The 12,825-nt window shown below is 37.2% G+C and overlaps 1 protein-coding gene across 1 annotated transcript in view; it reads left to right on the forward strand.

The window, feature by feature from the left end:
• LOC126353878 (protein kintoun) overlaps positions 1-5,097 on the forward strand; it is a 95,731-nt gene extending 90,634 nt beyond the window's left edge. The window contains exon 4 of the mRNA XM_050003073.1: positions 3,817-5,097. Coding sequence (XP_049859030.1) covers positions 3,817-3,937 — 121 coding nt within the window. The 3' untranslated portion in view covers positions 3,938-5,097. The remainder of the gene's footprint in view (positions 1-3,816) is intronic.
• Positions 5,098-12,825: the final 7,728 nt, after the last annotated feature.

Genomic DNA, 12,825 nt, shown 5'->3' on the forward strand with positions numbered 1-12,825 from the left:
GGTGACAGTGTAGTGGGTCGTGGTGGGATCACTCGTGGAAACGTTCCCACAGTAGTTGGTGTTAGAGCTGCACCTTTTTTAGACTGAAGTCAGCTGATAGGTTTACCTGCTTAAAGGAAGTCCCTCTAACTAAGGAATCACCTTCAGAGGACGTCATGTTTCAAAGTACAGAAGCAATTAGCATATTTCATCAAAATATTAGATATAAAGTTATTGAACTGCTTATAGATGTTGACTCTGAAATTGTTGGTATATTGGAGCACCACTTACATAATTTGACAATTCAGAGGCTTCCTTTACCAGAATTCAGATTAGCTGGCTGTTTTTCCAGGAGTTCCTTGCAGAGTGGAGGAGTGGCCAAGTACATAAAATATGAGCCCATAGACATATCATGGCACTGCACTGAACAGATATTTGAATGTTGTGCAGGAGCAGTTGAATTTAGTGAAACTAAAATTCTAATTTTTGTTAATTAAAGGCCCCCTAACTCTGACTTCAGAGCATTTCTGTTCAAGCTGTAGTGTGTTCTTGATTCACTTTATAGGAAGTACCACAAATTAGTTATGTGTAATGACTTCAATATTAATTCTGTATACAATTGTGCAAGAAAAAGGATGTTGGTAGCTCTCTTAAATTCAGATGATCTGATGAGGACTGTGTTTTTTCCAACTAGGGTGCAGGGGTGCAGTGGCACAGCTATAGACAATATTTTTATTCATTCTGCATTACTAGATGGGCATTCTGTTAGTAGAAGGGTGAATAGCCTTTCAAACCATGATGCTTAAATTTTAACATGGAAAGGCTTTTGTGCTCAAACAAATGTTGCATGTAATTACAAAATATGTGAGAAAGTTAATCCAATGGCAATAAAGAGTTTTTTAAACTTCGTCAAGGAACAAAAGTGGCAGGATGTTTATAATGCCAATAACGTAGATGATAAATATAATGCTTTCCTTAACACATTTCTCATGCTCTTTGAGAGCTGCTTTCCATTAGAACATTCTAAATGGGGTATTAACAGTAAAAGGCAGCCTGGGTGCCTGACTAGTGGGATAAGGATGTCATGTAGAACAAAGCGGGAATTACATCAGAATGATGGAAGTAGTCACAGTCAAGCTACAGTAGTCCATTACAAACAGTATTGTAAGGTGCTTAAAAATGTTATTAGGAAGGCAAAGAGTATGTGATACACAAATAGAATTGCTAATTCACAGGATAAAATTAAAACCATATGGTCAGTTGTGGAGGAAGTGTCTGGTCAGCAGCACAAGGTCACAATATAAGGTCAGTTCATAGTAAAAATATTTCTGTTACTGATAAATCTGATATACCATGTGGAAGTTTCTTTCTATTATATATATATATATATAGTATTTAACAAACATTTTCTGAGGATAGCTGGTGAATTACATAAAATTCAGTTTCTGCAGGGAATCGTATAACTGTCTCGGCAAATGCCTTTCCGAGATTGATGTCTGAAATACTCCTCCATGATACAGACAAGGGGGAGATTGAGTTAATAATTAAATCACTGAACACTTAGGGCTCTCATGATATGTTGGAGTGCCTGGCAGAATATTAAAGTACTATGCTGCACATGTTAGCCCTGTACTTAGCCATATTTGTAATTTTTCCTTTAGGGTTGGTCAGTTTCTTGAACGACTAAAGCCACTTTAGTTATTGAAAAGGTTGTGTATGTAAGAATAATTGATCATCTTATATCACATAATTTGCTATCAAATATACAGTTTGTCTTTAGAAGTTGTTTAACAACTGAAAAATGCTATATTCTCTTTTCTCTGTGAGGTACTGGATGGATTAAACAAAAGGTTTCAAATGCTAGGCATATTTTTTGATTTAACTAAGGCATTTGATTATGTTTATCACAAAGTATTGCTCCAGAATTTGGACCATTATGGAATATGGGGAGTAGCTCACAGTTGGTTCACCTTTTACTTTAAAAACAGACAGCAAAAGGTCATTATTCACAGTTTTGAGAATGGCTCTGATGTGGGGTCTGAGTGGGGTATGGTCAAATGAGGGGTGCCCCATGAATCAGTGTTGTGGCCACTCCCTTTTTTATATAAATGACATACCATCTAGTATTATGGGTAACACTAAAATATTTCTGTTTACTGATGACACTAGCTTGCTAGTAAAGGATGTTGTGTGCAACATTGGCTTGGTTTCAAATAGTGCAGATCATGGCTTGTAGAAAATAAACTAACACAAAATCACAGTAAGACTTCATTTTTACAGTTTCTAACATACAATTCAACAAAAGCCAATGTTTTAATTTTACAGAATGGGCGTATGATTATTGAAACTGAACAGTTCAAATTTATATCTAGGAGACAGTAAACTGTCGTGGAAAATCCACGTTCAGGATCTTGTTCAAAGATTTCATGCAGCCATTTTTACTACTGGAACAGTATCTGAAGTAAGTGCGCGTTCAGCACAAAAATTAGTCTACTTATCTTATTTTCATTCGCTTATGCCATATAGTATTGTATTTTGGGGTAACTTCTCCCATTCTAAAAGGATACTTTGGGCTCAGAATCAGGCTGTTTGGGCAATAAGTGGTGTAAGTTTGCGAACCTCCTATCAACCCCTGTTCACTAGTCTGGGTATTTTGACATGGCCTCTGTATATTCTTTACTACCATTTCTTGTTAATAATATTAGCTTATTCCCAAAAATAAGCAGCTTTCACTCAGTTAATATTCAGCAGAAATCCAACCTGCATTTGGATTGGACTTCCTTAACTCTTGTGCAGAAAGGTGTGCAGTATACTGCTGCATCCATTTTCAATAAGCTACCACAAGAATTAGAAAATCGTAGCAGTAATCCATGTGCTTTCAAATCAAAGCTGAAGAGTTTCCTCATGGGTCACTCCTTCTATTCTGTTCAGGAGTTCTTTGGAAAATTAAGCTGATTCTTACATTATATTGTTGATTGTGTTTACTTACACTTATGGCTTGACTTTTTTTGGGTTCATAAATATTTTATTTTTATGTGTTTTTTTTCTTTTATGTTGTAATTTCATTTTATGACCTTGTAGATTTGTTCCTCAGTTTGGTCCTTCGGAACTTGACATGTAAATAAATTCACTCACAAACTCCACTACTGGATGCTATTATTGAATTGGTTTCATTAAAACTGTGTCAGCAGACGATTCTGTTTCCTTCCAGTGATCTAAAACTTGATCATTTGTCTTTACATGTACTAAACAACAATGTAGGCCAATAATGGCAAAATGTTTACTCGCAGTATTATTGTATAAATGTTTTCCTGCACACAACTACAGTCCATGAATACTAAGAAGTAATTGAAAAACGCCGAGAGGGTATAAAATGTAGCATGTTGCGTTGTCGACAGTTGTGATCTCATTTTAAAGTATAAGAGAAGTGCCATTGCCTTTATGTTCATTAATAAAATAATTAAAAAAATACAGTTACTGTTGGTAACATGGATTTATGCTGTAATAATTAGAATTCAATATAAGTTATTGTATTATTAGTAAAAAAACAGTGGAGTCTAAAATAAAAATATATCACTGAATGATAATGAATTGAAGTGGAATTTTGTATTTGTGTTTATCTGTGTATTGCTGTTACGCTGGTTATCATTTGATTTTAACCAATTCCTTGGCTTTTGTCTTACTATCAGGAGGCGAGCATATTGACATATGTTGCTAATGGTTGCATTAAGAATATATGTAATTAAAAGCTGCTCCGTGAAATCCAATAATCTACAAGGAGGGCTTACATTTGTTGTTTGGTTAATGAAGATAACTAGGTTAATTTTTATATTACAGGAATAATTCCAGTATTCTTGGACAACGAAAAAAGAACCAGCGAAAACTACGCAATAAAAAACGTGCTCAAGAACGCCGACTAAGTGAAAGTGAGAATTCTGAAGGTGAAACAGACAAATAATGACATAGAAAATGATGAATTTCACAAACAGTGTGAAGCAAAATCAAATATGGGAACTACAGACAGGCAGCATAATGAGGGAGATGATGATGCAAAGCCATCATCATCATCAGCAGCAGCAGTGCAGTGTCAAAACAAAGCTAGTACCTCTTTTGAGCAAAGCACTGTGCTTGCCACATCTGCAGTTTCTCATATTCAGTTGGCAAATGATCTAGTTCACCAGATGAGTATGTAGCTGATGTAGTTCGCCCATTGAGAGTGTAGCTGCTTCAAACAAATGAGGAGAGTATTGTAATGTGAGATAGTGTGTGTTGTATGAATAAAATTAATTGGGTATAAACATTTGTTTTGTATCTGTTTTTCAGTATTTGTATTTATAGATTTATTTATGTTAAACAACTATTGTAGTTTGTATTACTTTTACCTGGTGCTTTTGTGTATGAGGATGTAGGAAAAAGGAAATAGGCTTATAGAAAGTTGACTGTCTGCACTGTGATTTTTTTTCCTTTTCTTTTCCAATACATCCCACAAATCATGTAAGGTGATATACTTAAACTAGTATGATTGTTCTGACTATTAGGTGCTACATTGTTATAGACCATGGAAGTTTTACATGTATTTTTCTTCAGGGTGGCTATATGTAATCTACTACCAGAGATCTCACTGTTAAAGAGTACAAAAATAGTTTTACAGTTTGTAATAATCACAATCACTTTGAGAAAATGCAGCTGATTATAATTTGATGATTTCACCTTATATAACATGCAATGAAAAAGATTCATACTGTTTAGCTGCCTAAAAAATTACTATTACACAGTATGTTGCATTGCTTCAGTGAATAAAAATTGGTTGTATTGCTATCAGATAGCATAGGAGTAGTTATCATTATATAAATTCTGCCTAAGTTTACTGTACAGCTTGTCTACTACAGGCATTTTGTCAATAGTTTGAGTGTTATCTTGTGTTTTGGGAACATTATTCAATTCAGTACAGCAGCTGTTAAATCAGGTGTTGTGTACTGACTTCATGTTCAACTTCAGAAGCTTCAATGAATGTTCACTTTGTTAAAATGAAAATTGTCCTCTGTTTTCCTGGTGTAAAGTTGTTAGGCAAACATTCCTTTGTATTTTTGTGACACTATTAAAGTTACATAAAATGGATCCTTTTTTGCATTATATCAGTATGTATGTTGAGCATGTGAAGACCACCTCTGATACATTCACTTTATTTCTTCCTTTTTATTTGTGTACGAAATTTGAGATTGATGCTCATCTGGTAAGTACAATTCAATGTTTATCTCTTTGTGATGTTTAGGTTGTGCCTATTGTTTCCTGTAACTTTAGAAAGTGGTCTTGCTGTGCTGCATGTCTCGTTTTATTTAAATTACATCAATAAGTAGTGCATTTCCATCTCATGTAGCACTCACTACAAATATTTCGAATATATTTCTAATTGCATTTTCTAATTCCATTTTACAAGGACTATGGTTTGTAGATGTTTCAGCATACATTGAAAGTTCTCTAACTTAACCTCATACTATTCAGTTCTTTCAGTTACTGACTTTAAAAGAAGAATAAGGAAAAATGTAGAATCTTTTGGTTTAAAATTTAAGTCTGAAGTACTTTTTTGGGAGGTAGACTGTTACGAAGGTGAAGTGTAGCTATGCAATAACACATTAAAAATCTTCTGCTATATGTGAAGTAGCTATCTAGAATCCTGGTAGAACAGGCCACTACATTATTTGTTTTGATTCATTTTGTAACAAAGGATGTCCTTACTTTGTTCATTGAACTAGTTATTTGTTTAATTTAGCTTAGTTATTGCAAATATCTTTTAATCGCGTGAAAATGGACATTTTGAGCTGATTGATATCATTGAACTGAATGATAAAACTGTGTGGAGGAGAGCATTGATGAGAATGGAACATAACATAGTAAAGGCTTCTTTTATATTTGATCGTAAGTCATAGGATTTGATTGCCATGTGAAGCAGTGGAATATTAAAAACTTTTATCTGAACATCTAAAATAATAAGTGTGAATTTTTCTGCTGAGAAAAAGGGCATATCAATAAGTAAATGAAAATGACAAAAACAGTATGGTAACTAACTTACGGAACAAAATTCTGCTAGCACAAGTATTGGGCACTTAATGGAAATATCTGAGTGGGTGCTAACAGCAGTATAGTGTTAACTGGTTTTCACTAGACTTGTTAAATGACATACAAATAGAAATACATTTAAAAGAAAACATTCCAATGTATCTACATTCAAGGTGAAAAATTCTCAACAGGCTCCACAGTAATGTACACAAAGATGCGAAGTTTTGATGGAAGGAATGGGGGAGTCAACAAATTTAATTTGCCCACAGTTAAACTCCTGAAATGACTGTTTCCAACAAAACACCAACAAAATTAAAAGTCACTCCATGAAGTATTAAGAGAAAAGTGCATAAGTTTGTTCTTTTCTGATGATCATGTACACACAGTGTTAGATACTAAAAGCTGCCTAAAATCTGAGTAAATGAGCAATCTTTAGTGTAAATTTAATTGTGCTGCCGCAAGATGCTGCCCACAAGGCAAGTTTTGTGGTAATATATAAGAAATTTTTGTATGCTAAACTGAAAATCAAATCTGAACTGTTAACTTTAGGAGAAAGCACTCTGACATCTGTTATTGTCTCTTCAGTTACAGCTGACTCTCTACTGGGACTATTTTGTTGTTAGTATGGTATTTCTCTAAACATGTTCTAATATGTCAAAGTTAGATTAGTCATTTGCTGATAGATCAGGATAAACTATGTGTCTGGAAACTAATGGAAAGGTAATGCTTGTTTTTTCTGTGCCATTCAATGAACCCACATGTCCCCTACCGTGCCACTGGGAATACATGGAGAGGGGTGTACTGAACTTCTCATCCAACTCAGACGTTTCCATCTGTCTGACTTGTGAAACAGACATAGGCATGACCAGAGGTTGGTAGCCCAGCACAAGGCCGCACCTATGGAGACAGAGCTCTCGTGAAAGATAAGTAATTTAGGTTGTAGTTAATTGTAGTTGAACATTTTTAACTAATTAAATACATTCTTTAGTGTACTCTTCAAACTCACCATTAAAAGTTTTTCTTTTATTTCTGTAGTGTTCCAGTAATCGCAAAAAGTTTGTTTGTTTACTTACTGCTGCTTAGGCCTAATTTTTCTGAGCGTGCATATTTAGCATTATACCACAATTGTAAGTGCATTTGCTATAGTTTAACTGATTAAATACGTTCATTAGGGTGCTTTTCAAGCTCACCATTAAAGGTTTTTCTTTTATTTGCGTATTGTTCCAGTAATCGCAAAAAGTTCGTTTCGCTTACATTCTGCTGTTTAGGCCTAATTTTTGAACGTGCATATTTAGCATTATACCACAAATTTAAGAGCATTTACTAATAGTTTACTTACATACTACTTTCCAAAACATATTTAGTGTCCTTATACAAATGTCTTTAATATATTATCAATTGTTGTTGTGGTCTTCAGTCCTGAGACTGGTTTGATGCAGCTCTCCATGCTACTCTATCTTGTGCAAGCTTCTTCATCTCCCAGTACCTAATGCAACCTACATCCTTCTGAATCTGCTTATTGTAGTCATCTCTTGGTCTCCCTCTACGATTTTTACCCTCCACGCTGCCCTCTAATGCTAAATTAGTGATCCCTTGATGCCTCAGAACATGTCCTACCAACCGATCCCTTCTTCTGGTCAAGTTGTGCCACAAACTTCTCTCCAACCCTATTCAATACTTCCTCATTAGTTATGTGATCTACCCATCTAATCTTCAGCATTCTTCTGTAGCACCACATTTCGAAAGCTTCTATTCTCTTCTTGTCCAAACTATTTATCGTCCATGTTTCACTTCCATACATGGCTACACTCCATACAAATACTTTCAGAAATGACTTCCTGACATTTAAATCTATACTCGATGTTAACAAATTTCTCTTCTTCAGAAACGCTTTCCGTGCCATTACTAGTCTACATTTTATATCCTCTCTACTTCGACCATCATAAGTTATTTTGCTCCCCAAATAGCAAAACTCCTTTACTACTTTAATTGTCTCATTTCATAATCTAATTCCCTCAGCATCACCCGACTTTATTTGACTACATTCCATTATCCTCGTTTTGCTTTTGTTGATCTTCAAATTATATCCTCCTTTCGAGACACTATCCATTCCGTTCAACTGCTCTTCCAAGTTCTTTGCTGTCTCTGACAGAATTACGATGTCATCGGTGAACCTCAACATTTTTATTTCTTCTCCATGGATTTTGATACCTACTCCGAATTTTTCTTTTGTTTCCTTCACTGCTTGCTCAATATACAGATTGAATAACATCGGGGAGAGACAGCAACCCTGTCTCACTCCCTTCCCAACCACTGCTTCCCTTTCATGTCCCTCAACTCTTACAACTGCCATCTGGTTTCTGCACAAATTGTAAATAACCTTTCGCTCCCTGTATTTTACCCCTGCTACCTTCAGAATTTGAAAGAATGTATTCCAATCAACATTGTCAAAAGCTTTTTCTAAGTCTACAAATGCTAGAAACGTAGGTATGCCCTTCCTTAATCTAGATTCTAAGATAAGTCGTAGGGTCAGTATTGCCTCACGTGTTCCAACATTTCTACGGAATCCAAACTGATCTTCCCCGAGGTCGGCTTCTACTAGTTTTTCCATTCGTCTGTAAAGAATTCGCGTTAGTATTTTGTAGCTGTGAGTTATTAAACTGATAGTTCGGTAATTTTCACATCTGTCAACACCTGCTTTCTTTGGGATTGGAATTATTATATTATTCTTGAACTCTTGAGGGTATTTCGCCTGTCTCATACATCTTGCTCACCAGATGGTAGAGTTTTGTCAGGACTGGCTCTCCCAAGGCCGTCAGTAGTTCCAATGGAATGTTTACTCCGGGGGCCTTGTTTCGACTCAGGTCTTACAGTGCTCTGTCAAACTCTTCACATAGTATCGTATCTCCAATTTCATCTTCATCTATAATATTGTCCTGAAGTACATCACCCTTGTATAAACCTTCTATATACTCCTTCCACTTTCCTGCCTTCCCTTCTTTGCTTAGAACTGGATTGCCATCTGAGCTCTTGATATTCACACACGTGGTTCTCTTCTCTCCAAAGGTCTCTTTAATTTTCCTGTAGGCAGTATCTATCTTACCTCTAGTGAGATAAGCCTCTACATCCTTGCATTTGTCCTCTAGCCATCCCTGCTTAGCCATTTTGCACTTCCTGTCGATCTCATTTTTGAGACGTCTGTATTCCTTTTTGCCTGCTTCATTTACTGCATTTTTATATTTTCTCCTTTCATCAATTAAATTCAATATTTCTTCTGTTACCCAAGGATTTCTACTAGCCTTCATCTTTTTACCTACTTGATCCTCTGCTGCCTTCACTACTTCATCCCTCAAAGCTACCCATTCTTCTTCTACCGTATTTCTTTCCCCCATTCCTGTCAATTGCTCCCTTATGCTCTCCCTGAAACTCTGTACAACCTCTGTTTCTTTTAGTTTATCCAGGTCCCATCTCCTTAATTTCCCACATTTTTGCAGTTTCTTCAGTTTTAATCTACAGGTCATAACCAATAGATTGTGGTCAGAGTCCACATCTGCCCCTGGAAATGTCTTACAATTTAAAACCTGGTTCCTAAATCTCTGTCTTACCATTATATAATCTATCTGATACCTTTTAGTTTCTCCAGGCTTCTTCCATGTATACAGCCTTCTTTTATGGTTCTTGAACCAAGTGTTAGCTATGATCAAGTTGTGCTCTGTGCAAAATTCTACCAGGCGGCTTCCTCTTTCATTTCTTTGCCCCACTCCATATTCACCTACTACGTTTCCTTCTCTCCCTTTTCCTACTACGGAATTCCAGTCACCCGTGACTATTAAATTTTCGTCACCCTTCACTATCTGAATAATTTCTTTTATTTCATCATACATTTCTTCAATTTCTTCGTCATCTGCAGAGCTAGTTGACATATAAACTTATACTACTGTAGTAGGTGTGGGCTTCGTATCTATCTTGGCCACAATAATGCGTTAACTATGTTGTTTGTAGTAGCTTACCCGCATTCCTATTTTCCTATTCATTATTAAACCTACTCCTGCATTACCCCTATTTGATTTTGTGTTTATAACCCTGTAGTCACCTGACCACAAGTCTTGTTCCTCCTGCCACCGAACTTCACTAATTCCCACTATATCTAACTTTAACCTATCCATTTCCCTTTTTAAATTTTCTAACCTACCTGCCGGATTAAGGGATCTGACATTCCACACTCCGATCCGTAGAACGCCAGGTTTCTTTCTCCTGATAACGACATCCTCTTGAGTAGTCCCCGTCTGGACATCCGAATGGGGGACTATTTTACCTCCGGAATATTTTACCCAAGAGGACGCCATCATCATTTAATCATACAGTAAAGCTGCATGCCCTCGGGAAAAATTACAGCTGTAGTTTCCCATTGTTTTCAGCTGTTTGCAGTACCAGCACAGCAAGGCCAGTTTAGTTAATGTAACAAGGCCAGATCAGTCAATCATCCAGAATGTTGCTCCTGCAACTACTGAAAAGGCTGCTGCCCCTCTTCAGGAACCACACGTTTGTCTGGCCTTTCAACAGATACCCCTCCGTTGTGGTTGCACCTACGGTACGGCTATCTGTATCGCTGAGGCACGCAAGCCTCCCCACCAACGGCAAGGTCCATGGTTCATGGGGGGAGGATATTATCAATATCACTTAGTAAATGTCTTAACTAATTTCCAAACTACCATGGATACTAAGTGCACGAGCTGCAGTAGGGAAGTTAGTTCAGGGGTTTTGTGCAGCTGTTGTGACAGGTGGTTTCATTGGGGAAATTGTAGCGGCATGGGAATTGGGGAAGCAAACGAGACTCTTCCATTCTTTTGCAGGGTTTGCTCAAGAGATAGGATTATAGCTGAACAGGAGGGGAAAATTAGAGCCCTTCAGGCTAATTTCAACAGAGCGAGGGAAAAACTGAAGAGGTTAAAGGGGGAGGAGGGTAAACAGCGGTGGGAAGTGGTAGATGGGAACAGGGGCCACAGAAAGGGAACAGTGTCTTACAGTTTCCCAATTGGCACAACTAATAGATTTGTCTTGCTACCACAGTTAAGTAAGGAAGAGGCTCCAGTAGAAGTAGATGTAGTTAAGATGCAATAGAATCTCACTAGGAAACCATCTGTTTCAAAAAAAAGTAGAAAGTAAGAGGAAAGTTCTGTTGCTAGGTAGCAGCCATGGAAGAGGTGTGGTCCAGATTTTGCAGGAAAAATTAGGTGGCAGGTACCAGGTCACAAACTTTTTCAAGCCAAGTGCATGTCTTAGCCAGGTGCTAGAGGATGTAGGTTCCTTGTGCAAGGGTTTCTCAAAGCAGGATCATGTGATGATAGTGGGTGGAGTGGGAAACAGTATTGATAGGGTTCAGGGCTACAGTATTGTCTATGACCTGGAGAAAATAGCCTCTGCAACGACCCATACCAATGTTGGGCTGGTGCCTGCTTTTGTGCGGCATGATCAGCTCCAGTTGAACCGCTCTGTCAGGAGGGTAAAGATGGAGTTAGATCAGTTGCGTAGGGCGGCCACTCTGTCAGACATTGGATTGGTTTCTGTCAAGGCTATTGATAGGGGGGATTTCACAAGGCATGGCCTACACCTCAGTAGGAAAGGGGAAGTAAACTTGCAGAGTTGTTAGCGAAATCCATAAGGGGGGACACTAGTACTCATGGATGTACTTCTTTTTTAGACTAATATCAGTGTCCAATGAGAAGTTCAGGCAGGCTGATGCTAAAGAGGTCCAAAACTCACAAGATTCTCACAACAGTAAAGTAAATAATAATGTTACCATATTTAACCAAAATATTGGTGGATTATAGACAAAAATAGATTCTCACAAAAGTAAAGTAAAAATTCAAAGCGAATGGAAACTTGACAAACAACAAGCTGGAAGCCGAAAACATTTTGAATAATCATTGAAATTCCACCCACCTCTCCTGAAATTAGGAAGATGATAAACTCTCTCAAGAATAAAATCTCGCCAGCCGGTGTGGTCGTGCAGTTCTAGGCGCTCCAGTCTGGAACCGCGTGACCGCTATGGTCACAGGTTCGAGTCCTGCCTCGGGCATGGATGTGTGTGATATCCTTAGGTTAGTTAGGTTTAAGTAGTACTAAGTTGTAGGGGACTGATGACCACAGATGTTAAGTCCCACAGTGCTCGGAGCCAATAAAAGCTCATAAGGAATTGGTGGCATTTCCAGCAGGATAATAAAAGCTTGTTCCCAAGAGATAAGTGGGATTCTTATCCACATATGTAATAGCTATCTGAAGCAGGGTATTTTCTCAGATAGACTGAAGTATGCCATCGTTAAACCACTGCATAAAAAAGGGGATACATATGATGTCAACAACTACCGCCCAATCTCTCTTCTGACTGCCTTATCCAAAATTCTTGACAAAGCAATGTATTGTACAGTAGCTTCACACCTTTGTAAAAATAAAGTTTTAAGAAAATGTCAGTTTGGTTTCCAGGAAGGTTTTTCAACAGAAAATGCTATATATACTTTCACTAATGAAATATTAAATGCTCTGAGTAACCAGAAGTCACCCATTCGGATTTTTTGTGATATCTCAAAGGCTTTTGATTGTCTAAATCATGGAATACTTCTAGATAAGCTCAAGTACTATGGTATGAATGGGGCAGTGCTCAAATGTTTTAAATCATACCTAGCTGGAATAGTGCAGAAAGTTGAAATAAGCAGGTCACATAATGTGCAAAAAAAAAAGTTATTTCTCAAACTGGGGAACAATCAAGAATGGGGTGCTGCAAGGTTTGGT

This window comes from Schistocerca gregaria, chromosome 1 (genome assembly GCF_023897955.1).
Source record: "Schistocerca gregaria isolate iqSchGreg1 chromosome 1, iqSchGreg1.2, whole genome shotgun sequence".
Lineage (NCBI taxonomy): Eukaryota > Metazoa > Arthropoda > Insecta > Orthoptera > Acrididae > Schistocerca > Schistocerca gregaria.